A 25,331-nucleotide genomic window follows, 5' to 3' on the forward strand; every position below is an offset into this window, starting at 1 on the left:
AATATTTCATATGCTTTTTGGAAAAAAAAAAAGTCCAGTTCTAGCAGTCACCATTTAGCAGCTATATGATTTGGGGCAGCTTACTTGGCCTTTCCTTAAACTCCTATGATCCTAATTCTCTAGGACTCAGTTTCTCAGGGTAATAATATGTTCTACCTCATTGAGTTGTTGTAGGAGCTAAATGAGATGGTGAATATAAAGTACTTAGTACCATGGCTGGCAAGGGTAAAACAGTCAATGAATACTCATTATTGTGATGATGATATTTTTAATTAGTAAGAGAGCCACAATGAAATAATAAGCTTGTAATAAACCTCAAGCTTCGTTTTATAGGAGGACACATGACACATACAGTGGATGGGGAACAAGTAGACCTCATCCTGGATGCCTAATTAACTGCAGTTATGGAAGTAGATATTCAAGGGCCAAAGAACAAATGTAGTGCTTTTGAAAGAACATAAGCTTTAATCTTGTGCATTTTTACTTGGTTGATTTTTCTCACAGAAAAAAAAATGTTTAAAAATATCTCCATATAACATTAAGATTCCCTTGGCAAATCAGTTAAGTAATCCTCTTTTCCTATATTTTCCCCCTAAAACGCTGCTTTTGTTTACACCAAAGTTAAATATATTTCACTTTTCTGCAGGGTACAATTTGGAAATGGTGACTGAAATAAATACCATTTAAGCTGTCTGCTTTCACAGTACCTAGTATGTTGAAATATGATGTTAGTCTCCTGAGTAATTTAAAAATCGGAGTTGAAGATAAACCAAATCAAAATGTTGAATTTCTTTTTCACTGACTGCTTATTTATTGTACATTTCACTGTCTTATTGAAGAATTCAGTCATATCACCTACTGGTTGTTGATCGAGGTAGGTATTGAGTTCAGTAGTCTTATATCTTGTGGGCATGTCCAAAAACAGAGCCAGTTAGATGTGCCCAAGGCAAATGCATGTTCAGTCACACAAAACAAACAGTAAGCATTTTCAGAAACAGAGATTAATTTTAAATTTCAAAGTTGGCTTCAAATTTTATTATGTTAAAAGGAATTTGTATCAGTAACCAACAGAAATGTATTTATTATTTTAAAATTTAAAATAGCTACCATCATTGAATGTCTGTTTTAACAGTTCTGAGCTATGTGCTTTGTATTCATTAAGCACCTTGGTTCAATGACATTATGTGAAATTATTAGAAATAAGCTTGTACAGGAAGTATTATGTATAATTTTGCAATGTTCTCACAATAGTTCTGTGAGGCTGTCCTCATCTCACAGAGAAGCCTTATATATTATGACTATCTAGTATTCAGGGGACTTTCTATGAGTCAGGCACTGTTTTTCACACTGTATTAGTAAACAGTCTCCCAACCACTCAGTAAGATGTGGACTCTCTGTTCTTAGTTCCATTTTACAAATGAGGAAGTTGAGACACCTAGACACTAACACATTTCCCCAAGGCCCTGTACAGCTGGAATTTCACTTCTAGAAGTCTGGTTTGGAGCCCTTGGTCTTTTTTAAGGAAAAAAAAATGATTCTTTTTAGTTGTACATGACAGAGGAATCCATTTTGTTATAATTATACAAGCATAGGATATATCTTATTCTATTTAGAGTTCCATTCTTATGGATGTACATGGTGATGGGATTCACTATGTTGTTTTCATGTACATGGGAAAATTATGTCAGACAGATCCTTTGATCTTAATCAGTGAGACCTTCAGCCTTTCTCACACACAGGAGAGAATACTGGGATTTAGTGAGATTAGGAAGTTTCCTTGGGCCACACAGTTTGGGAGTAAAGCAAAGCAGCATTCTGATTCAAGCTTATTTTATTCAAGAATTTGCTTTTAATCATAATACCATAATACTTCCCATACATGTTTATTTCTAACAGCTTCATATATTTTTATTTAAACTAAGATTCCTAAAGAATGAAAGAAGGAAGAATCAAGAGTGATATAAATATTGCATCATTTGTTTAAAAATGTTACCCTTTACTAAGACATAGGCTGATGCCATTTCTTCCAGACCCCAGTTATAGGACGTTACCCAATAAGTCATCAACATCTGTAGCCTTATCTGAAGGCTGGCCTCAGTCTAGGCCTGTGCTTGGTAGGAAGGCACATTAAGTCTCCCAGCATTTCAGTAACTAATGGTCTCTGGGATTATATACAAGATAATGTACACACACACACAAGATTTCTTCACTCAGCTACTGATTTTTTTTAATATTAAAAATCTAAAACTCTCTGTTTTCTTTACATTTCATCCTGAACTGGTGGCTTTATTCTTTCCAATAAACCATGTCTTACTTGTTTGTTGTATATAATAATAAGGGTTTTTCCTCTATAACTAGGAACATGTGAATGCACTTGCATATTATACATTCTAGTCAGAGATTGTAATGAACATATTCAGCCATTACTTACTTAGGTATTGGATTTTAAAAATGAGCAAGTGCTTTTGTTTTCAGAACTCAGCAAATAAGAATCAAAGCTTAATAGCTATGAAAGTCTGTTATACATAGAATTACATGAATTTTTATTCCAGTGTTCTGGATTACCAATTGATTAATTATAGACATAATTTTTTAAAGTGTATATTTTAAAGTATATATCATGTGCTCCTTGGACAAGGATACAGATTAAGATGTTTCCCAAAGTGGAAATTCTTCCTATTTAGCATCCCAAATCTGAGGCCAGTTTTGAAATTGGTAATGCCAACACAAGTCACTTTGAGTGGTGTACTATTAAAGGTATGAACTTTGAGGCAGCCTACCTTAGTCTGAATCATCCTCTTGTACTCACCAGCAATGTTACCGAGTCATCTTCATAGGATTGTGATAAGAATTAAATCACTTGATCATTGCCTTACATCTAAGTCCAATATTTATATATGTTTAATACTGTTATTCTTCAGCACTCCTTCCCTGGACTTTTCCCAAGATCCCACTGTCTGACATTCCCAGAATACACTGTACACTTCTGTTGTGTTGTAAATACAAGCATGTAAGCAGTTACGATGAATGAGTGAGATCTTCAGGTCCCTCCTTTCAAGTTTTACTGGTGAAGAAACTCAGGCCCACTGAAGTCAATTGTGAGCCAGACTGGAATTCAGTTTTCTGATCCAGCTGGCTGCTTTCTCCATGATCTCACCCATAAAAAAAGTAACACACGGAAAAGATACCTTAGGTGAAGGAGTCACCTCAGACTAATGAGATGTAGATTATTTTAAATTATTTCTTTCATAGTACAGGTATACCTCCATTATTGAATTATGTATATTTACACTAATAAAATTTTATTGAACATACTTGAACATGACTTTATTTTTAGTTACCTTTTATATTTGATTATAAGTGAAATATTTTCCAAGTATCCCTCATTACAGTTCATCCAAAGCTTGCTCAGTTATTTTTATCTTGAATAACAAAATATTTATGGAAGACATAGTAGCCTTCAGTGACCTTGTTATTAATGCAGTATAGTTTAATAGAAGTTACCTGTGAAATTGATTAGCCAAACCAGGGAGGAAATAGCAAAGGAAATTTTATACAGGTTTGATCATTAATACGGTTAAAGTGACCTCTCAATTTCAACTATTGGTTATTTAAAGATTATTTTAAAAAGCAATGCTCATCAAGGGATTCCAAACATAGAGCTGCAGGATGAATGAAAACCAATCATACCAACATTTAACATATGATCCTTGTGGCTTTGAGTAAAATTTCCAGTGTTTCATATGTCATAGGATATTTTAATTTAAGGGAACCTGTTATTTGAAAAAACCTCATGAGATTTTCATGGGTAATACCCCAATTGTGGGAAAATAACCTTGGATTAATCAATTAGTTTGTGTTAATATTAAATGAAGAGTGACAGAGTTAGGGATAGGCATATTTTCAGTCTATTTCATGGTGGATTATTTTAATTTTTTGGCCCTAGAATGGTTAGCTTCTGCTAATAAGCTTACTAGTGGGCTGCCTTTTTTTTTCTTTTCCTTCTTTTAAACTCCTGCCTCTGATTTATATCAGAATATGCAAATTAATTTTTAAAAGGACTTTTAAATAATAGAATAAAGATTTTTAAATATTGGTCAGCAACTTGGAGAAAAATCATCTCGATGTAATACATGTTCAAGGTTAAAGGAAGTGATCATTGTTTTGTTTGTACTATTCCATCCTAGCTTTAACACATTGGTATGTATAACCCAGTGTTGAAACTAAATTTATTCTATGGCTGCTGATACATGGTTACTTGAGTTTCATGAATTCTCTTGGCTTTCGCCTTGAAGTTATAAGCAATAGCCCCAGTCAACGAAACTCTTAGAAGTAGAACTCTAAGAGCCTACACTTAACTGTAAAGACTTATGAGAAAGGTCCAGCACTCCCACAGAGAATCCTGAGCCCTCTTATTCTCACAAGTGTCTGAGGACCATGGGCACAGTAGCCTTATTCTCCCCAGCTTCCTGCTGTACCCTCAGGATCTCTCTCTGCAGTGGCAGATTCTTAGGCTGATGCCATCTAGGACAGTTCCCAAGCAACTGGTGTTTCATCTTCTCTGAAACCTTCCTGGGTTTGGAGGGAGAAAATGGGGCTCTGTGGGGGGGTCACCTCTGTTACTGCAAGAGAAACCCAACACTTGCTGTGCATTCCTAATGAATGGCCTGTAGAATAAAAATTCTAAGTTTCTCTTCTGGACTGCTGGAAAGGCATAAGGAAATTATAGTTGTGTTCCCTTCAGGAGACTTGAGCATCTTAAAGATGCACAACGCAGCACCTTTGTGTAAATTGAGAATGCAGATAGCATAATTGATCAGCTACTGAAATCATCTGCATACTTTCTGCCAGCTCCTCCCGTGCTGGCTAGAAAGAGAAGTTTTGTGTCCGGTTTCTTCATATCACACAAGCGAAGCAATTATGTGTCTTAAACAAGAAAGAAGGCAGTTTATGAACCACATTCATAAGACATTATTGAGATATATAGAAGATGCTGAGTGATTTGTAATTTGTGTCAGGGAATAGACATGGCACTATTAAGCTGGACTTAAAATATGAAAAAAGTTTGTTGCTAGTCTGTTTTTGTTCTCTCAGTACTGGATAATATTTTTATTTGGAAAAAATTTAAAGCAGAAAAATCCAGGAAATGATATAACATACCTATTAACCAGCTGCCAAGATTTCACAGATTTGAATCTTTTTATTATATTTGCTTTGTGTCTTTTAAAAAATAAATTGTTACAAAGTTTCCTTTGAAACACCTCCCTGATCCCTTTTCCTTGTGTCCCTCCTTATAGGTAACTGTTATCATAAAATTCTTCCTTTCCATGTTTTATACTTTTTATGATGTTTACATATGTACATCCATAATATTAACATGTACATGTTTTATAATTTTCAAAGTGGAATCATGTATCTGTATTGCTGTGTGAACCTCCCTCACTTGACATAATGAATGGGTATACTTTGTTTCAATATATAGTGATTACTGACATATTTGAGATTTTTCTGATGACTTATTGTATTTTCTATATACCACATTTTTCTTTTATTTTCTTTTCTTCCCTTTTATTTGTAAAATTTTGCTTCATTCTACCCCTCCTGATTAGGAAGGTTAAATATCCTATTTCTGTTCTTTGATTTTTTTAATGGTAATCTTTTAATTTTATTTTAACAAAGTCTAAATTATTCTATATCTGTCATCCTTGAACAAAACTGGAACCATGGCCTGCTTTCCTTTCTTATCTGTTCACCCCACTCCCATCTCCTGTGGTTGTTACTGTTTAGAGCTTTGCTGTCCATCCTGCATGGCAGCCACCAGCTGCATGAGGTTATTAAGTACTTACAAAGAATGAGAGCCTGAAGTTTCAATTTTATTTAATTTTAATCAACTTAAGTTTAAAAATTGTATAAGATTCCATTATTGGAAATTTTTAAATACATTTGAAACAATCTGGTTGAAACAACTATAAATTTTTATGAATTCTAAGTACAGATATTCCCAATGAAAATCTAGTGTTTGTATGGAGATCTGTTGTAAATGTAAAATACATACCATATTTTAAAGATTTAGTTTAAAACATTTGAAGTATCTAATTAATAATTTGTATGTGCTGGGCACCGTGGCACCTGCCTATAATCCCAGCAGTTTAGGAGGCCAAGGCAACAGGATCACAAGTTCAAAGCCACCCTCAGCAAAAATGAGGCACTAAGCAACTCAGTGAGACCCTGTCTTTAAACAAAATACAAAATAGGGCTGAGGATGTGGCTCTGTGGTCAAATGACCCTGAGTTCAATCCCCGATATCCACCCCTAAGATAATAATAATTTGTATGTTATTACATGGTGAAAGGATAAAAAATTAGATATATACCAGCTGAATAAATTATTGCAATTCATTTACCCATTTCTTTTTGCTTTTTTAATATGGCTGTTTGAAAATTTTAAATTACATGATATATCTAGAAAAAGACAGCACTGGTCTAAGATTTCTATTAAAACTTCTTTTTAAACACACAAAAAAGAGGTAGTACTGTCTATAGGTAATAGTTGATTAGATTCACAATATATTTTTACCTGTATATGTGTGTGTTACTGGGGATTAATTCCAGGGTTTTGCACTTGCTAGGCAAAGTAGTAGGGCTCCACCACTGAGCTACATTCCCAACCCTTTCTTACTTTTTAGACTTCATCTTTCCATCCCCTTGCCTCAGCCTCCTAGGTAGCTGGAATTACAAATATCCCAGCACACAGGTCATTTCTTTTCATATGCTTGCCTTTCATCTAGATTAATTTTTCTTATTGCTGAATTTCATCCCTTAATGGTAGATCCTTGCTGAAAGAAAGACTTGGTAACCTCTCTCGTGTTTTATTGTGAAATGGCTTTATTTTGCCATTATTTGAATGATAGCTGGGTGCAGAATTTTAAGTTAATAGTTTTCTTCAACTCCTTGAACAATACTCTGTATTTTCTTACATTCATTGTAGCTGGTCGAGATGTAATTCTTTATAGGTGACCCATCTTTTAACTCTGACAATTTTTAAAATTTTTCTTATTTTCCTTGATGTTCTGTAGTTTTATGACAGTATGTGTTGTATTATTTTGTTTGTTTCAGTTTGTTTCCCGTTTATTCCTTGATGTGTGCATAACTCTAGTTTGGGAAGATTCTCATCCATGTGTTTTTGCTGTTCTCCTCGTATCTCTGCATTCTGCTTTAGAAATGTCGATTAGCTAGATGTGGAACTTCTCAGTTAACTAGGTGTGCTGTAATTTCCTCCATACTGTTCATGTCTATGGCTCTTTGCATTCTGTGTTAATTCCTCAGTATTCTATGATAGTTCACCATTTCTTCTACTGTGCCTCATCTCGAGTTTATCCTGTTTGAGTTTTTTATTTCAATGAGCTGGTTTTATTTTGAGAATTTTTAATTTCAAAATAACTAGTTTTTCTTTTATGATTATTTTGCTTCAGAACCTCTTATTTTTATAAAAGACATTTCAATATAAAATATATGTGCATACATAATATTTACATATATTTGATTTAGATAAGAATAATATCATTTACCAATAACTTTGTTTATCCCAGTCAAATCACCCTCTCTTACCCTTGCCCAAAGGTAACTTTAAGACAATTTTGTATTTATCTTTTTTTTTTTGCTTTTTCTTATAGGTTTATCATGTACATTTACTTTTAAACTTTGCTTTAGAATCATGCAATTCTTTTCTATTTTTTCCAACATTATATTTATAAGATTTATCCATGTTGATATGAATACCCATAGACCATTTGTTTTTAGTGCTACATATTATTTATTCTGTTCTATAATGTATTTAGCTATCCTCCTGGTGGTGGATATCTGAGTTGTTTCTAGTCTTTAATAGATTTTAGCTTATTGTATATTCTTGATATCCTTTTATTTTTATGCTCCTGTGTCCTTGGATTTTTTATACCATCCTTTGTATAATTGTTAGTTAGCTACATTCATATTATTCATTTTATTATTTTTAAGTCTTGAGATCTGCTTGAGCGAGCACCCCCACACTTATTTTCTCTTTGAGAAATGAGAGAGATGACAGAAAACAAAGCCTCTGGCACACACAAAGTGAGAGAACACACAGGAATATCCCTACCTAAGCAGCTGCCTAGAAAAACACAAGAAACAACAAAAAAATTAAATCACTTTTGGAGAGAATGGGTATGAGGATCTTGCCTAAGGTAGTCTTAACACTGGGTGTGGGGAAAAATGACTCTCCAGTTAAGCCCTGATATGTGGTCACACTCCACACCACCTGTGTGTCCTTGAAAACTAAGCCTGTGTTCTAAGAATGTAGTAAAATTGACCCTGATGCATCTTAAATACCACATCAGCTATCAGGGATGCCTTGTTTCTTTGGCTTAGAAATACAGTGTTCCCACTGAGTGGAAGACACTGGGTCTACTATGCCAGTAATCCCTAGACCCCTTAGAATCTGTTAGGACCTGGAACACATTTGTAAGCCTCTATCTGCAATTCACACAAACTCCTCTAGGACACAACAACGCACTCTGCTCTAGTGTCCATCAGATTCTTGATGAACATTCCACCAGCCCCTCACAGAAAGCACCTTGTCATGATGGGCAAAGGTGTGACTTATGCAGTTGAGGGGGAGAAATAAATAGTGTCCATGCACTTCTGCCCTTTTCAATGCTTTATTCACTCAAATCACTCAATACAATTTTACTCTATAGGTTCTTAATCAAGAAAGTGACAATCCTTAATGCTAGGCACTGCAATAGACAGCAAACAATTCTAGGTTAATTCTAAGTACTGCAAACACACTTAATCATGACAGGCTCATGACAGATATTCCTTCTGCGTGCTAAGCTTGAGTACCAGATCTAAAATCTCAAGCCTTAGGCTTTAAGTCCAGCAGACATACCCTTACTCAGACCATAGTGATCAGGCCAGGAACTGATGGAGGCTTCCTCTGATGTGGAGCTGATGGCCGGCTGAGGAGAAGGTCATAAGGAGAATTCACTGTTCTCACCAGGGTCAAAATGTGGCTGTAGAGTTTGAGAGCAGTGAGAACAATACAGAGGATCAGGCAAATGAAGAGAAGAGTTGGGATGTCAGTCCAGGTCCTCATCAGGCTCTCCGGCATGTGGGCATCAGTGTTGTCTAGCTGAATATCTGTTCATTTACTCCATCATTTATACTGAATTTTGGGGCTTCTGACCGCTCTTTCAATCCCTATCAGCTGGTACCGTGTTTCTCAGTGATGTCATTCGTCCTGAGGTTAAGGCATCTGAGCTGGTGGTTCCCACCCTGATTTTCTCCACCTCTTGCTTTATCAGGGCAAGGGCAACATGACAGAGACTTCATTCTGAGTTTTGTCTGGGTTGTGAGAAGTGACTTGTCTATGTCAGGCTATGCCTGATGACTATATTAGAGGGTTCCGTAGGTGTGCCTGGTGAGACTGCAGGTTCAAACTGGAGTTTTAAAATGGAGTTGCTTAGGCTAAGGCCTAAGTCCATCTATACACACCTGATACATACTTACCTAATAATGACCAGTACCTATACCATTTAAACTTACCCTGTAGAGAGTGATGCTTCCTCAGCTCCATTCTCATAGTGAAGTTTCTGGCTTATAGCCAACCAGAGTTACCTGCCCTTTGGTGATTGCTCTGGATCAGCCATGTTCACTTAAAATAATCCCTTCATGCCAAAATTCAGGCCCTCTTTGCTGATTTCTGTCCTAATCCAGTCACCAGATGCTCAGTGGTCCACCTGCCTGCTGACTTGTCCTAACGTCAGTTCTTGATAGTGCCTAGATTCTCAAGAGCCCCCAGGGAGTGCCCTCCATCTGGTTGCCCTATGTATCCCCTACCTCCATGCTGGCCCAACTCTGCACCTGGGCCAGCTGAGGGAGTCTCAGACACATGAGTAGACATTTTTGTTTGCCCATGGTTCTCACCCTATTGACGGTTCTTGGTTCAAACTGGATTAGTGTAATCCTGCTGTGTCCTGGTAAATTGGGCAAAAATCCCTTTGCCTTGGTATTCCTTGCAGCCCATTTAACTCACCTCATTCTTCACATCAGCCCATTAGAAGGTTGAAGTATATCTCAACCCTTCCTTTCCTACTTCTTTGTCATTCCTGACAACTGATAGGGACAAAAAGCACTGGGCTTTTGTTTCAATCTCTTCATACCATGGCCTCCTCCTTTCTCTACCCACATGACTAAGTGTAAATGGTAGAGGGGGATAATTATAAATTTTTTTATTGGTTGTTCAAAACATTACAAAGCTCATGATATATCATCTTTCATACATTTGACTCAATTGGGTTATGAACTCCCATTTATAAATTTATGAAATCAACATCCTATAGTAGGGGGTCTTTCCAAAATAGTATACCTGTGAGGTAACAGAAAACAGATGACCAATTTACATGGAATCTGGACTTAAGGAAATGTGATCAATATCTGAATATCTATTGAATATAATTTCATATGTTATAATTCAGAAGACAACTTAAGATCTTGTGTCTTTTCTGTTTCATAGCATCTGTGTAACAATTCAGTTTAAGAGATGCTTTCTCTAATCTCTCATTTGATCACGAGCATGACCTTTTGAGTTAGTTGTCATTATCATCTGTCATTCTTGGGTGAAGAGAATGAGCCTCTGTGATCAAGTCATCACCCCTAATCTTACACCTCCTAGGTAGAGAGCCAAGTTTCAAGCCAAGTGTCTTGATACTGATCCCAGTGTAAAGAAAGGTTATTTATTCTTAATTGTAATTTTTTATATTCTTATTCATAGAAAGCCCTTTTGGAGAGATTTTCATCTAGAGTTGTAGAACATCACTTCTAGAGTCTTAACGTTCATTCATCCAAAGGCATTAACATCTTCAGTATACCTGCTTTTCTGATGCATTTTTCCTACTTTCTTCTTTTTAAGTAATTTTCATCCAATATAAACATTATTGGATCAGTGTTTAGAGAGTGATCTCTTGATCATATTGCTTGCCTCTAATACACTGCCTTGAAAATTTTAAAAATAATGTCATTAGCATATTTTTTCCTGATAATAGCTATGTGCTGCTTCCTTAACTTCCTAACTATTACAGATAGAGGGTACCCCAGACTGAAATCTACTGAGTGACCTTATAGGTATGAATGAGAGCGGCATTCCAAGACAGTCAGAAGGTCTGGTGTGGAACCAGAAGCATTGAGTTTGTAATCATGGAAGTTAGCAAAACCAAATGGCCCATGTAGGAATCATGTTCATATGCTCAGATTTGCTCAGGTTTCACGGTCTATCACTCAACTGGCCAGTGCAACTCAAGGTCTGTGATGCAAACTTTCCTGTGTGAGAGTGAGGAGCAGAAAACAGGAAGCTGTTTCCCCCTCAGAACCCAAGAGGCTCCCTGGCAGAGGGGGAAACAATTGCTCCACTTGGAAAACAGGATTTATCTTCATAGACATGAGAGGCTCTGAAAAGTTGTAGGTACAGCTCCAGGGAGAAGAGAACGCTCCCTGTAATACTTTGCCTTGGAAGTTTCTGCTCTAAGATTTGTTTATTTACTTGGGACCATGTCTTGCTTACTAAATTTATGTAAGCTTTTAAATTTAGCATTATTTTATATACTTTCTGTATATTCAGATAGCCTATTTTAATCCCATTGCATTAATATTTACATAGCTTAAGTAATTCTCTATTATTTATTGAATTTATTCTCCATATTAGAAAAAGTGCAAATAAACCATATTTTAGCAGAGTTTCTTTTTTTGAATCTGATCTGAAAATTGAAATTACTGAGTTGTCATCTGATTAGTCCTGTGTGTCTTTTTCATGATTCCAGGTTGTTCTTTGAAATGATTATATAATTTCATGTGACCAGCTCCACTGAACAGTGGGTTTTATGACCTTGTAAATTTTGTTCTCATTTTATTAGATAAGGCATTGCCACATGGCTGTTTTATTTTGCTAAGCCAAACATTCTGCCAAATGTGGGTTCACTGTTTGTATCTTTTCTGATGCTCTGTTCATATCAGCTACCCATTTATGCTGCAGGAATATTTACCTTCCAGCATTATGCAGTTGTAAACTGTATTAAATAGTTTAATTTTGTATTAACTTAATTGTCTTATTCTCATATTTTAACTCCTAACCAATAGAAATATGTTGGGATATGTGAAGATTCTTATAAATCTCGAATACATTTCACTTTAATATATAAAGAAAATATAAGTTATATTTCCCCCATGGTTGTGTGCAAGTTTTGCTTCCTGTTAGGTTTGAGCTGTCACAGGATGGGCAGGTGCTGCCCCAGGGGATGGATCAAAATATGGAAACAAATCATCTGGGGGTGGTAAGGTGCTTTCCTGTCATGCTGAGACTGGGAATGTAGTAGAGATGCTGGAGCTGGATATGGAAAAATAGTAATTCAGGATAAATCTGTCAAGTCATATCTTAAAATGAGCTAGAAATCAAAGAAAGGAAGATATGGGATGAAAATATGCTTCAGTGGTTGACCTTGGTTTTACCAGCATCCTGCCTTTATCTTTGAGGACAAAGTGTTAGAACAAGCAAGTGAAACAAGGGGGTGGATCCCAGGCACCCCTGCCACTGACTACTGAGTCCTTGCTCTTTAACTGTGATGGACTTATTGAAGATAAATGAAAATTTGCTTAGGGTATGCATGTACTGAGAACAAGGGCTCATATTTATTCTTTCCCATTCCTGTTTTAAAAGTAGAGCAATTATGCAGCTAAATGCTGTGTGTATGTGTGTGTGTGTGTGTGTGTGTGTGTGTGTAAAAATAAATCCTTTCATAAATTTATTTTTCCTTGCAAAAAAAATCTGTTGGCTTATCTGATCCCAGGAATAAAAATAGCTTTGTATATGTTAATCATTAATATGTGATTTCCAATTTAAATACAATTCACTGAACTATTTTCTTTCTAGTCCCCAGAGAATTCAGAGGGCAAAGATGGATCCAAAGTAACCAAACAGGAGGTAAGTGTATCTTTGACATCCTCTTTTTAATTCTTTATGTTGAAATGTTTAATATGATTGTCTATATCTAAATGAACACTGTTGTAATAATATTGCTGAGCCGGGTGTGGTGGCACATGCCTCTCAAACCAGCAGCCCAGGAGGCTGAGGCAGGCGGATCAAAGCCAGCCTCAGCAATAGCGAGGCGCTAAGTAAGTCAGTGAGACCCTGTCTCTAAATAAAATATGAAATAGGGCTGGGAATGTGGCTCAGTGGTAGAGTGCCCCTGAATTCAATGCCCATATAAAAAAAAATTGTCCATACTACATAAATCAGATAAGTGTCTGGGTGTCATCTTGTTTGGCCAAAGTATATTTCATCTGAGTACACTGATTGAGATATTACTATGTTGTTTATGTTTCTACCTGTTAGTTATGCTGTCTATCAAAGCAGATACTGAAAGACTTCCTTTTGGGAAAAGAGTGAGATAATAGGTAATTCATATAGGAGAACAAAGTCTTCCATTCATAGCAAGAAAATGAAAGACTGTTGATTTCATAATTTTCTGCTCCAGTGAATGAATTATCAATTACTCTTTAGATTCTAAATATTCACCTAGGAGGATTCTCCTCTAAGGTCAAAAACTATGGAAGGATATATAATATGTCAAAATAGTAAAGCTTTTGTTTTTAATTAAGAAAACTCTTAGGGTATTAGGATAATCAATTAGACAATGAATCAAAGATATTTTGTATTAAAATACAGAAACTTCCAAAAGGCCAGGAACTTGAGAGAAATGTTTGTGTTTGAGCCTTGCTGATAATATTATGACCATGTGAAAGGAGATGGACTAAAAAGTAGGAAATGAGACGTATATATGATGAAAGCCCTTCCCTTTTGCACAGAGCTTTACAGTGTGTGGAGAACTACTGCTCTTACCCTTGCACTTATAAACTTGAAAAAGACAGAAACAATATCCAGTTACAGATTCTTTAATTAGTGATTCACATCATAGTTGATAATTCAGAGAAATTTATCATAACACCATCACAAGATTTGTACAAGGAAATTAGTTCTGCCAAATGGAAACTCTTTAGCAGAAACTATAAAGAAGTAATCTAAAAGCAAAGCAAACAAAAGTGCCTGTCTTTACCATCCCATGTACCTAGCTGGGCATGGTGGCACACACCTGTAATCCCAGCCACTAAATAGTTCAGAGCAGGAGGATCAAAAGTTTGAGTCCAGCCTAAAGAACTTATTGAATCCCCATCTCAAAATAAAATAAAAAGGGTGGGATGTAGCTCAATGATAGAGTGCTTGTCTAACATGCAAGAGTTCAATCCTCAATACTGCAAAACAAACAAACAAACAAACAAAAAAAAAAAAAAACGAAGAAAGCAATGGCGTCCATTATATACCTGGCATTCACTGTCTTCCTGAGTTTGGCATAGTCATGAAGTTTGTGATCCAAAGTCAAGTCACCATACAAATACTAGAACCAACCCCAAATAATAAAAGCCAATCCTAAATACTTAGGAAATACTTTTTGGAATACTTCTTAGGAATACTTCTTGGAAAATGGCAAAGTATGATTTTTAGGATAGTTCTTAAGTGTAATTAACCTTAATGTTTTTAGATTTAGTTACCAAAGAAAAGTGTTTGGGTTTCTCCTTGAAGACTGACATTTTAGTTGATCTGTCAATCAGAAAATCTAGAAATCATTATAGATAATTGATAGCAGAAAGTCTTCCCAATCCCTCTATGCTACAAGCAAATCATGCTGTTTAGAATACATATAAAATATATATATTGCTTACATAGCTGTCATATACATGCATATACATACATATTTATTTATACATACATGTTTAGCCCAAGGACCTTTATTATTTATTTATTTATATTATGCTTTTATTATTTTATTTTTCTATTTTGTTTCTATTTATTTTGTCTATTTTTAATATTATTAGTAACAAAAATCTTTCAAAACAAGACTCTTTACCTGTCATTTAAGCCAAGGCCAGATTAAAACTCATGCTATGTCTACAAGATGTCAGCACAATTGCTGGAAAAGTGAAAAGGTCAGTCACTGAGCTGGTGACTTTTGGTAAAAACTGTCAGAGAATACACTGATTGATTTTTTTTTCTGTTGAATTGAAATTCAGTTCAGGCTGAATTTTCCAGTTATGTCATTGAGTATGCACAGCTTTGACTCTACTGAATAGAAAACAATTACAAAGGGGGATCCTCTTTTGAAAGTCTTCCACCACTGCTGTGGTATTTGAAGGGCATTGTGCAGAGTGTACAGTATTTCAGGAGACTTGAACAATAACTGAAACCATATATTATGATCATTATTTGAACAGTTTACAAACCTTTTCACATTCATTATTTTGTCTGATCCATACAATAGCCCTAAGATTCCTTCCTTCCTTGTCTTTCTTTCTTTCTTTTTTTTTTCTTCTTTCCTTCTTGTGCTAGAGATCAAACCCTGGGCCTTAAGCATTCTAGGCTCATGCTTTTCCACTGAGCTATACCCCTAGCCCCAGATTCATTTCTTAACAAAAATATATGAGCACCTAAAATATGCCAAGCACTATGGATCCCACAGGAAACAAAACCCCAAAATTCCAGACTTTGCAAAGCTTCCATTATGGTAGGGGTAAAGCAAAAATAATTGGATATTTGCTATAAAGAAAAATAAACCCAGGTGAGGGAATAGCAAATGTTGGAGAAGTGCTGTTTTGATAACAAGGAGATGTTATTATCCCTGTTTTAATTAGCGAAAATAAGGTTGTCAGAGAGAGAACAATTTGCTCACTAGTTGTGGAACCAGTAAAGATAGCTGAATCTCCTGATCCAAAATCCTCTGTCCCATTTGCCTTTTTGGCATTCATAAAGATACAGTTAAATCCAGTTTCCAGTCTTCTCCATTGCCTATACAAGGCTCTATCTTTCCCTACTTCCCAGTTTTAAAATTTCTATTTACCTTCTCACTTGTCTTTGAGAATTCAAAGCAACTTGACTTTTGGGTTTTGATTAGAAGTACATGGTCAGGCTTAGAAGCAAAAGAAATCTCATAAAAATAAGACTACTTCCAATAGAATGATTCATACGTTTGAAGCAATATTCAACAAATTCTAATGATTCTCCTTCAATCTAGCTATCTCTGGGAACTTTTTTTTGTGTGTGAGATTAGACTTGTTGCTATTTTTGCAACTGTGGAAAACTTCGTGTATTTCAGGATAGCCTTCACCAGAATTTTCTCCAACCTAGGAAATGATCAATTAATCAAATTATTACTGGATGATTCTAATGTGCTCAACACCAGAAACCACAGTGATAAACCATCAACTTTATTGTATTGATGTCTGTCAATCTCATGGTTCATGCTTTTTTTTTTTTTTTAACTGAAGATTGAACCCAGGGCCTTGACCATTCTATTTAAGCACCCTACCACTGGGCTACATCCCCAGTCCTTTCTCTTTTTTTTTTTCCGCTTTATTAGGCAGATCTCAGTAGGTTGCCCAAGTAGGCTACCCTTCTGCCTCAGCCTCCAAAGTAGTTGGGATTACATGTGTGCACAATTACACCGGACCGGTGACTTGTCATTCTAAAAGCCTTCTTCTTCTCTGAGAGTCATTGTTTGGCCTGCTTTTCCTGAGGTTTCACACTTAATCAACAAATGAGGAGAAATTCTTAATATCTTCTTTTTTCCTAGTCCTACCCAACCAGCCTGAGTCTTAATTTAAGTACTTCAAATGCTAGTGTTTTAACAAGGAAAAAATAGCAGTCTAGTCTATTTCATATCCAATAAATATAGTTCAATCATTTATAGATTTTAAGGCTGTGAAAGCTGATGGAACTTTCCAGGAAGGCGTCCACACTTGCATGCATAATCAGTACTGCTGACTGAGTGAAAGGTTAGTCTCAGCCTTCACTGTTTGCATGAAAAAGAAAATCTCTTGTAGTGGTTGCTAGAAAGAAAATCATAAGAAAAGTCTTTTTTTTATATAACATAGAAGAGCTGGTTAATTTTAGGCAGGAAGTCATAAAATGATTTTACAGTAAAAGATAATGCTTTTTAGAGACTGACTGGTTTAGACAGCTTATAGAGGGAAGTTTTGTTTTTGCATTAATTACTTAAGCTTTTTATTTTGGAACTCTTGTACTGAACTTGAACTAAGTCCTTTCAGGCCCTGCATAGCAGCAGCATTGGAATGTCCGCCTGGAAATACAAGGGCTTTCTGACACCACTCAGCCTATTCAATGTGTTCAGGTGTTCACATGGGGAAGAGAGGACAAGAGCAAAAGCGTCACAGAAGGGGAATTTTTCACGACTTTGTCCCACTTCAGTGAGATTTTACACAGGACCACTAGTTGACAGGCAAACACGCTTGGCTCCTTGTCAGGCCCACATTAGAGAGTAAATTAGTAATATACTAATTTCTGGCCACTTCTTTTCATCTCAACATATATTGAGGGCCCCCTGCTAGACACTGGAACTACCAAAATATAAGAGAAAGATTTTTTTTTTAATTTTTTTTCAAAGAGAGAGAGAGAAAGAAGAGAGAATTTTAATATTTATTTTTTAGTTATTGGCGGACACAACATCTTTGTTTGTATGTAGTGCTGGGAAACGAACCTGGGCCGCACGCATGCCAGGCAAGTGCGCTACCGTTTGAGCCACATCCCCAGCCCAAGAGAAAGATTGTCCTGAATAGTAGTGATAGATGTGAAACAGAAGGGGTGAACAATGAGATGCAGTCAACATGGTGCCATCTGCTGACAACCAGGCAGGGGGATTCACATAAGGCCCATTCACTTCTCTTTAGCATAGAGGCTTCCACTTTTCTTCTTAGAGGGTAACATGCTGCTTTCTGTACTTGTGAGATGGTGACAATAGTTCTTGAGGCGATACAGAAGCTTTGAAGCTGATCTCTGTTTAATAATGGTGGATCCTCCTTTGCTCCTTCATGCTCAGCATGTTGAAGAAACACAAGACACCCACTATTGCCCAGTTAGAGGGAAAATGTTACCTCTTTTTCAGTGATAATCAGGTAATGTGATTGACTATCCTGGGAAAGACACTGAAAGATTTGGGTCTGATTCCCAGAGACTTGTGGGTGCATCATCAAAATGCATCTATGATAATCATAGCAAGCACTGTGGTATTTCCCATGGAGAATGTCATACGCACCCTTCTCTCCTGGTAATCCCAGGGCAGTGATCTAGCTGTGTGCTGACCCCATACATCCTCCTGCTCTGGGCAGTGAGTGTATCCCCGTCAACCACTTAACCTGCACAGTCACCTATTCTCAGCACATTCTGCTAGCTGGCCTTAAGTCCAGCTCTGATCTTTCCTTGAGACCCCAAGGTTAAAATTATTCATGGAGGCCCTGGTTCCTCATTTCCTTCTGTAGTATAAAGAAAGATGAATTTAGATTCTCTGGCTGTTTTCAGTAAGAAATGCGATGTGGAAGCGGCAAGAAATATTTCTTCCAGTTTGGTGTGAGCAGCTGACCTAGACTGACCTAAGCACGACTTCAAGAATTTCCATGATTTCTTGCAATCATGGCACAGGTTCCTATTTTCCACTTTTGCTACCCTCCTCAAGAAAAAGTATTGGAAACATTCAAGCTATCATAATGAGGCACAGTCTTCATAAGGGAGTAAGAATTAGGAAAAAGCTTGAATTCATTTATTCAGCAAGTATTTTTGAGTATGTACTGTTTGTTGGGTAGTATACTATTCTTCTGGAAATGGAGCAGTGAATAAACAGACAAAATGTATGGAGTATTTATTTCTGAAATACTTGTAAAGAAGGGCAAATGTGGTTTTAGCATGTGAAATCCCCCGGGGAGCCAGCTTCTGCTGGATGGTAAGTAGAATATCAATTCTGTGTGTTATCACTGAAGCACCTAGGACAGTTCTGTTATTTTAAATTTTCTTTACAGTCTCATTTGCTATTAACTTGTACTATCCTTGAAGAAAATTTTTCTGAAAAAAATTCCAGACTTTAAGTTCAATATCAGTATCTAATCTGTACAGTCCCTCTCTTGGTTTTCTAAACTTTGAAATTAAAAGATAAGTGAACTTTTTACTTTAGTTAAATCTTTGACATCTTTTTTAGTAGATAAGTGTATTTGTTTTGTTATAGGCACAAAGAAGTCTTTCTTTCTTGTTAGCTGTGAAGATTCTTAGTCATTCTCTCTCTTCCGACATAGCAAAAAATGGGAGACTCCTGCTATTTTCGTTTCTTATTATATGTCTTCTTGTATTAATTTGTAAGCTTCAGTTCCATTTTTTAAAGAACAAGAATAAGACTAGAGACCATTTCTTAAACTTCAATTTTATCACAAAAGAAAAGATTATGGTGTAGGATGGAGTCAAAAGTCAACTTCCTTTCCCTTTTTTCTCACCATGCCCCTGATTGGTAGACACCAATTATGTGAACATTGTGCCTACATCTCTTTAGGAACACTTTGTCTGGAGTTATTATGGTACCCAGGCAACTTGGGTGCGTTTCACCTGGAGAGGGTGATGGAAGTCATATATTACATTCTATCAACAAAGTAGGATATGTCAAGAATAATTTTTTAAAAGTCAACTTGGTTGTATGTAATTACAAAAATGTTTTTGTTTTTTCTATTCCTTTTGTAGCCCACGAGACGGTCTGCCAGATTGTCAGCAGTAAGTGCCTCAGAACCCCTTTGGTGTTTCTACTTATGTGTACATTTTCCCTTTGTCTAAAGCAAAGCAGCAAAAGGAAGATTAAGGTGGTATTTCCCTTGAGTTTCTTTATTTTATTTTTGAAAATTACTTAGGGTCACAATTTCTATCAAATCTGACCCATGTTTACCAAGCAATTCACTTAATCAGATGTATCAGTGAAAATCAGTGATCAGTGCTATGACCAGGAAAATAAAGCCCAGGGTGTTGTTTGATATTGCTAGATCTCTGCAATGAAAGAAGTACCTTAAGCAAAATCATTGCCTTTAAACTGTATACCTGATGTGCTGAAGTAGACAAGATTTCTGATGTTTTGTCCACAACTCATACTTTAGAACATTTTATGCCAGCATCAGAATGCGGTCTGAATCCATACACTTTAGCCTCATTTCAGACCTGGAACATCTTTGGAAATATAGTGATTTTACCTTGTTACTTGGAGTCTTCTATGAGTGGGGATTAGAATTGAAAGTGGAATGGGCAGGTGTGGTGGAGCCTCAACCATAGCTGTGCTTCACTCTTCCTCACCAGCCTTTGTGTACACCACACTGGCTCTTGTGCTCTATCCTGCTGCCCTCCTGATGTACTGGTTCTCATTCTACTAGCAGACAGATCAGTCTGACTTTAGTGGAGGATTTTGGTCAGATTTCTGCAGCCCAAGCAGCTCACTGGGAAGGTGGTAGAAAGGGCTTGACCTGTTGGCTGATAGTGTTTATCCTGACACTAGATGTTATAAGAGCTGCAAGCTGGATTTTGTCCACAGCCCATACCTGTACACGGAAGTGGGTTTTAGGACTGGTCACAAGTTCAGAAATGTAGCTGAGTTTGGTTTAAGTGAGCCAGTGTTTCACTTGAGTTCTTGTAAGGTAGAGGTATCAGAGCCAGCAGAAGGATTTAAGAACTACAGATGCTGTTGTGAACCTCTAGTCAGTTAAAGGAATAGTCCTTGTATGTCAAAGGAAAACCCAAATTTAAAAGAAGACTTTCCCTGAATGCCAGGAACCAACTATATGAGCCCCTTCCACTGAGATCACTCTGTGTGCCAACACAACCTCCTCCAAGGCTAGCAGTATTATAGACTACACAACTTCCACTCTTGGTCCCATCAAAATCACTGACTGTTGAGGCAGGGTGAAAGGTCTGTCTCACAGAAAATATAAAAAGAAACTACTCATTGTAAATTGAGAAAATGTGTCTATTAATATATCAAAACTTAGAATAACAAGTGTTTTAGATCGTGAAAATTTAAGATCAATGAAAGCTGCTTTATTTGGGGAATAGTCTGCAGATTTAGAGTGTAAAAAGATTAATAAAAACTTTCCTTAGTTTTATTTTTGGTATTTGAAAAGTCATTTCTAACAGTCTGTCTTCTGGAGTTGCATTGCTTATAGTTGCACTTTATGCCCTGGATGAAAAGGGGCAGATTCAATATGACCCTTAACCTCTTGGAGACTTAGAGGAGGACATAAATTTTTTCTCCATAGAAAGAGACCCTGGCCAGTGTTTTCTATTTAAAAACCATTCTTCTAGTGTTTGGAGAAAATGTACATTTTTTTCTAACTCTATGAGAATATTTGCCTGAAAATATCTACAGAGAACCCATGGTTTAAACTGGTTATCTTTCCCCAGTGCCCACAAGTGCCTCTTGGTCTCAGACCCTGTGGAGCTGGCTCTATGGAGGAAGAACCATGGCCAGAGGGCTTTAGGAACTGCTTCTGAGAATAGGAGAGAAACCACATAAGACAGGAGAAAATAGTTCCTAGAGGGCTCTCTTGCTAATATTAGCTGCAAACTCTTAAACTTTAGGAGCCAACGGTGGACATGTTATCATTATAATTGTGTTCTAATGAAAGCAGTAGTGACAAATGAGCTCAGTGTCTGAGTGGGCGAGAGATTGTCACCTTAAGCTAGCATGGGAAAAGATGAAAGTAAGAAGAAGCTTGGATAGAGAAGTTGAAATCTACATCAGAGCGGGAAGGATTTGGAAGTGATTTGAACTACTTCAGAGACAGCAGCCTTCATTACTAGATGGGCTTTGCCTGTGATTGTGCTGTGGTTTCTAGACTTTGGGGACAGCCAATGCGTCTGAATTCATTGAGCTGTTTGGCCAAGGGCCTGAGTCATTCCTCTTGCTGCTATGCTGTGATAAAAGGAATTACAGGGACATCAGTGATAGAAGCTTAACTCTGTTCCCAGAGAGCTATTCTGGACTGAGTCAGCTTTCAATCTCACCTACCATTGGCTTGTAAACCCAGGATGAAAATAGTTAATGAAATGCCAAAGTCTTTGTGCTATTCCCTGATGCTGAAAATAGGGTGCAATTGCCTTTGAATGAACAAAGTAGAACTCAAAATGGACAGTTGTCTTTGCAGTCCTTTTGAGTTCCTCTTAGTGATAACAATTCTCCTTGTCAGCATTTGTATAATTTATCTTTGCAGAAACCTGCTCCACCAAAACCTGAACCTAAACCAAGAAAAGCATCTGCTAAGGTAAGAGGTGCTCCCTTCCTCCCACCTTTGGTTTTTTAAACAATGAATAAATTATAATTCCTTACCCAAAAATCATCCAAGGAAACTCCATGTTTAATGGTTCAGGCTAAAATGTTCTGACCAGAAAGCCATTACCACTATTATGGGTTTTCTTAAAAGGCATAAAGCACAGTTTTATGCTTTAGCTGAATGTGTTTTCCATTTGGTCAATGAGGCGCAGGAAGTCAGAGCAGGTTGCTCTGGGAAGCCTTGTGTCCACCGGGGTATTGGCAGCTGCCTCAGAACATGCAGTTCACACGGTTCCTGGATGGGCCTGCAGGGAGGGGCTTCTGACCTCACATAACTGCTGGTAGAAGGCCAGTCTCATAACTAATAATAACAAAATACTCATTAATGCCAGCAGATAATTGGTAAATAATTAGCTCATACTATGCCAGACACTGTTCTGATTGTTTGACCATATAACACTCACATCAACTCAGTTGAAGTAGATATAAGCATCCTGTTTTGCAGGTGAGGAAACTGAAGTATATAATTATCAAGAACTTACCCCCCAAATTGCTTTTCTGTGCTCTGCCCTTCAGAGCACCATTCCTGTTGTGAATTGCCTGAAACTGTATGGTGATGTGAGTTGTTGATTTCAGAAACAGAACTCACTTAGGTAGCTTGGTCTTAAAATTAGAAAAGTTTTCCTCATCTGAGCCTTTGTTTTCAAGTGCTTTCTCAGCTTTCAAGTCATGCAAGCCACATATCTCCATATGAGATGTCTTGTTGGAAAGCAGCAGCAAAGTCACCACAGCCAGGTTCTCCCCTGCTCTGTTTCCTATGTCACCAAGTCCTGCTGCTGCCCTCTCAATGGCAGAATCACTTCTCACTGTGGAGAGGTGGTCCACCCATCCAGTAAATGAGGGCTGCCATCGTGTTTTCCAAGGGAAGGGAAATTCCAATGGGCTTTCAAAGCAGGCTATTAGATTTTCATGGAGACTCAGTGTAACTCAGTTAAAACTCAGAATAGGGCTGAGGATGTGGCTCAAGCGGTAGCGTAGTCGCCTGGCATGCGTGGGGCCCGGGTTCGATCCTCAGCACCACATACAAATAAAGACGTTGTGTCTGCCGAAAACTAAAAATAAAAAAAAATATTAAAAAAAACAAACTCAGAATAACTGGGTCCTCAGTTCCCTCTAAAAGGCCACCATGGTGGGCATCATTGTACTTGGACAGAGGTTAATTGATCTTGGCTAACCACACTGTGTCTAACATACTGTGTTTCCTTGTGCTTTGATCTTCTGTTAGAAAGAACCTGGAACAAAGATTAGCAGAGGTGCTAAAGGAAAGAAGGAGGAAAAGCAGGAAGCTGGAAAGGAAGGTACTACACCATCTGAAAATGGTGAAACTAAAGCTGAAGAGGTACTTTCCATAAATACCTCCCACTGATTGAATCAGTGTCTTAAAAACTGCTCAATCCTTCAGCCGGTGATAGCATGTTCATAATGTCTCTTTTTATTGCCTGTAATGTTATTGCAGATCCACATCTCTCGCTCAACTGTTAATGTCTCAGCCTCCAGAAGTACCCCACCCAGCACACTGTCAGTAAAGGGGCAGATTGAAACAGTGAGAGTTAAGGGTACAGTAGAAAATTCTGCATGTTTGCAGTGACTAGAATCAGATAGTAGTGTGATGTTTTTTATTATGAGCAGTGGGGGTTTGCAGGTAAGGTTTCTGTAGCTGTTTGAAAAGCAGAGAGCAATAAACGCAGCAGAGTGTTGGCATCATGTGCTCCTGCCTTGTCTGTTCTCCACCAAGAGTTGAAGTAGGTTGTACAGTAGAGCTGCAAAAAAACATATGTTCAAAAGCTTGTGTGTTAGTGGGTGGACTTTTCCTTGGCTATCGTAGTTTAAGTGATAACTATATCTTTTTTTCTTTCTTTTTCACAGGCTCAGAAAACTGAATCTGTAGATAACGAGAGAGAATGAATTATCATGAAAATTGGGGTTGATTTTATGTACCTCTTGAGACAACTTTTAAAAGCTATTTTTACCAAGTATTTTGTAAATGCTAATTTTTTAGGAGTCCACTAGTTGGCATACAAAATATATAAGGATGGACATTTTGCCCTCTCATAGTACTTTTTGGAAATCTCCATCATCCTCAAGCAAAATAAATATCAATTTAATATTGGAAGCTGTATGTAAAATTGACTCAGCATTCCATATATTTGCTTTAAAAAACTTGGTCCTGTGCATATGTGGTGTTTTTACTGTGCATATTTAAATTTTTCATGCAGTTTTTCTAGAGCAATAATCAGTGGTGCTTTTGTACCTAGGTTTTATGTGATTTTAATGAAACATGGATAGTTGTGGCCACCTGCTGACTATTTGTGGTTTAAAATAAAAGGTTTTCTTGTCTGCAAATTACCTGCCTCGTAGTATTTTTACTAAATTGAGGGATAGTTTCATTTTATTATTGCAAATGATGTAAGGAATTTCTAGTCTGTCCCATGACAATATCTCTAAAAAGTCAAACAGGACTGTTTTTTAATTTTTTGACCTTTAACATTGGTATTATTTTAATAAAACATCTGTGACTTCTAGTGTAGAAGGATTACATCTAACTCACTTTATATCAGATGCAACTTCAATATATAATAAAAGCTTTAAAATACCAGTGTTTTTAAAGTCTTTAAAAACAAGATACAGTTCTGCCAAACCATAAAAACCCTAAATACATGCTCATCTTTGAAAATCTCCCACTTTCAAAATGACAGAGTCACATCTGTGCTAAAATGCTGACCTCTTCATCGAGGACTTCACAGCTCTAAAAGCTCTTCAGCCAGCACGACCAAACTGCAGCCTTGCATCAGTCTGAGAGGAGGGTTGGCATAGATATTATTAGAGTTCTTTTCTAGGCTAAGAAGTGGGAGTGTGGGGTGTGTGTGACATACTGGAAGGGGAAAATCCAGACTGTTCAACCTTTGACTTTTAAATAGTATCCTTCTGTCTACAGAAAGAACAGAGCAATGCCAGGAACAGAAGAGGTGCTCTGTAAATGTGTTGTTATTGTTGTGTTCCCTTCAGAAGCTTGGGAACTTTCAGCACCTCAGGAAAGCTGAATTGTCTGGATTCCACT

At 37.0% G+C, this 25,331-nt stretch overlaps 1 protein-coding gene across 2 annotated transcripts in view; it reads left to right on the forward strand.

Annotated features, from left to right (window-relative positions):
- Window positions 1–24,616, forward strand: part of Hmgn3 (high mobility group nucleosomal binding domain 3) — a 31,270-nt gene extending 6,654 nt beyond the window's left edge. The window contains exons 2-6 of one of the 2 annotated variants that reach the window (XM_005324770.4): window positions 12,955–13,005; window positions 19,648–19,677; window positions 22,155–22,205; window positions 23,499–23,612; window positions 24,140–24,616. In XM_005324770.4, the coding sequence (XP_005324827.1) occupies window positions 12,955–13,005; window positions 19,648–19,677; window positions 22,155–22,205; window positions 23,499–23,612; window positions 24,140–24,178 (285 nt within the window). In that variant the 3' untranslated portion in view covers window positions 24,179–24,616. Of the gene's footprint in view, window positions 1–12,954; window positions 13,006–19,647; window positions 19,678–22,154; window positions 22,206–23,498; window positions 23,613–23,729 lie in introns of both variants that reach the window. The other variant, XM_013358356.4, reaches the window with a different exon arrangement.
- Window positions 24,617–25,331: the final 715 nt, after the last annotated feature.

The sequence above is a fragment of the Ictidomys tridecemlineatus genome, chromosome 8 (assembly GCF_052094955.1).
Source record: "Ictidomys tridecemlineatus isolate mIctTri1 chromosome 8, mIctTri1.hap1, whole genome shotgun sequence".
NCBI classification, from domain to species: domain Eukaryota; kingdom Metazoa; phylum Chordata; class Mammalia; order Rodentia; family Sciuridae; genus Ictidomys; species Ictidomys tridecemlineatus.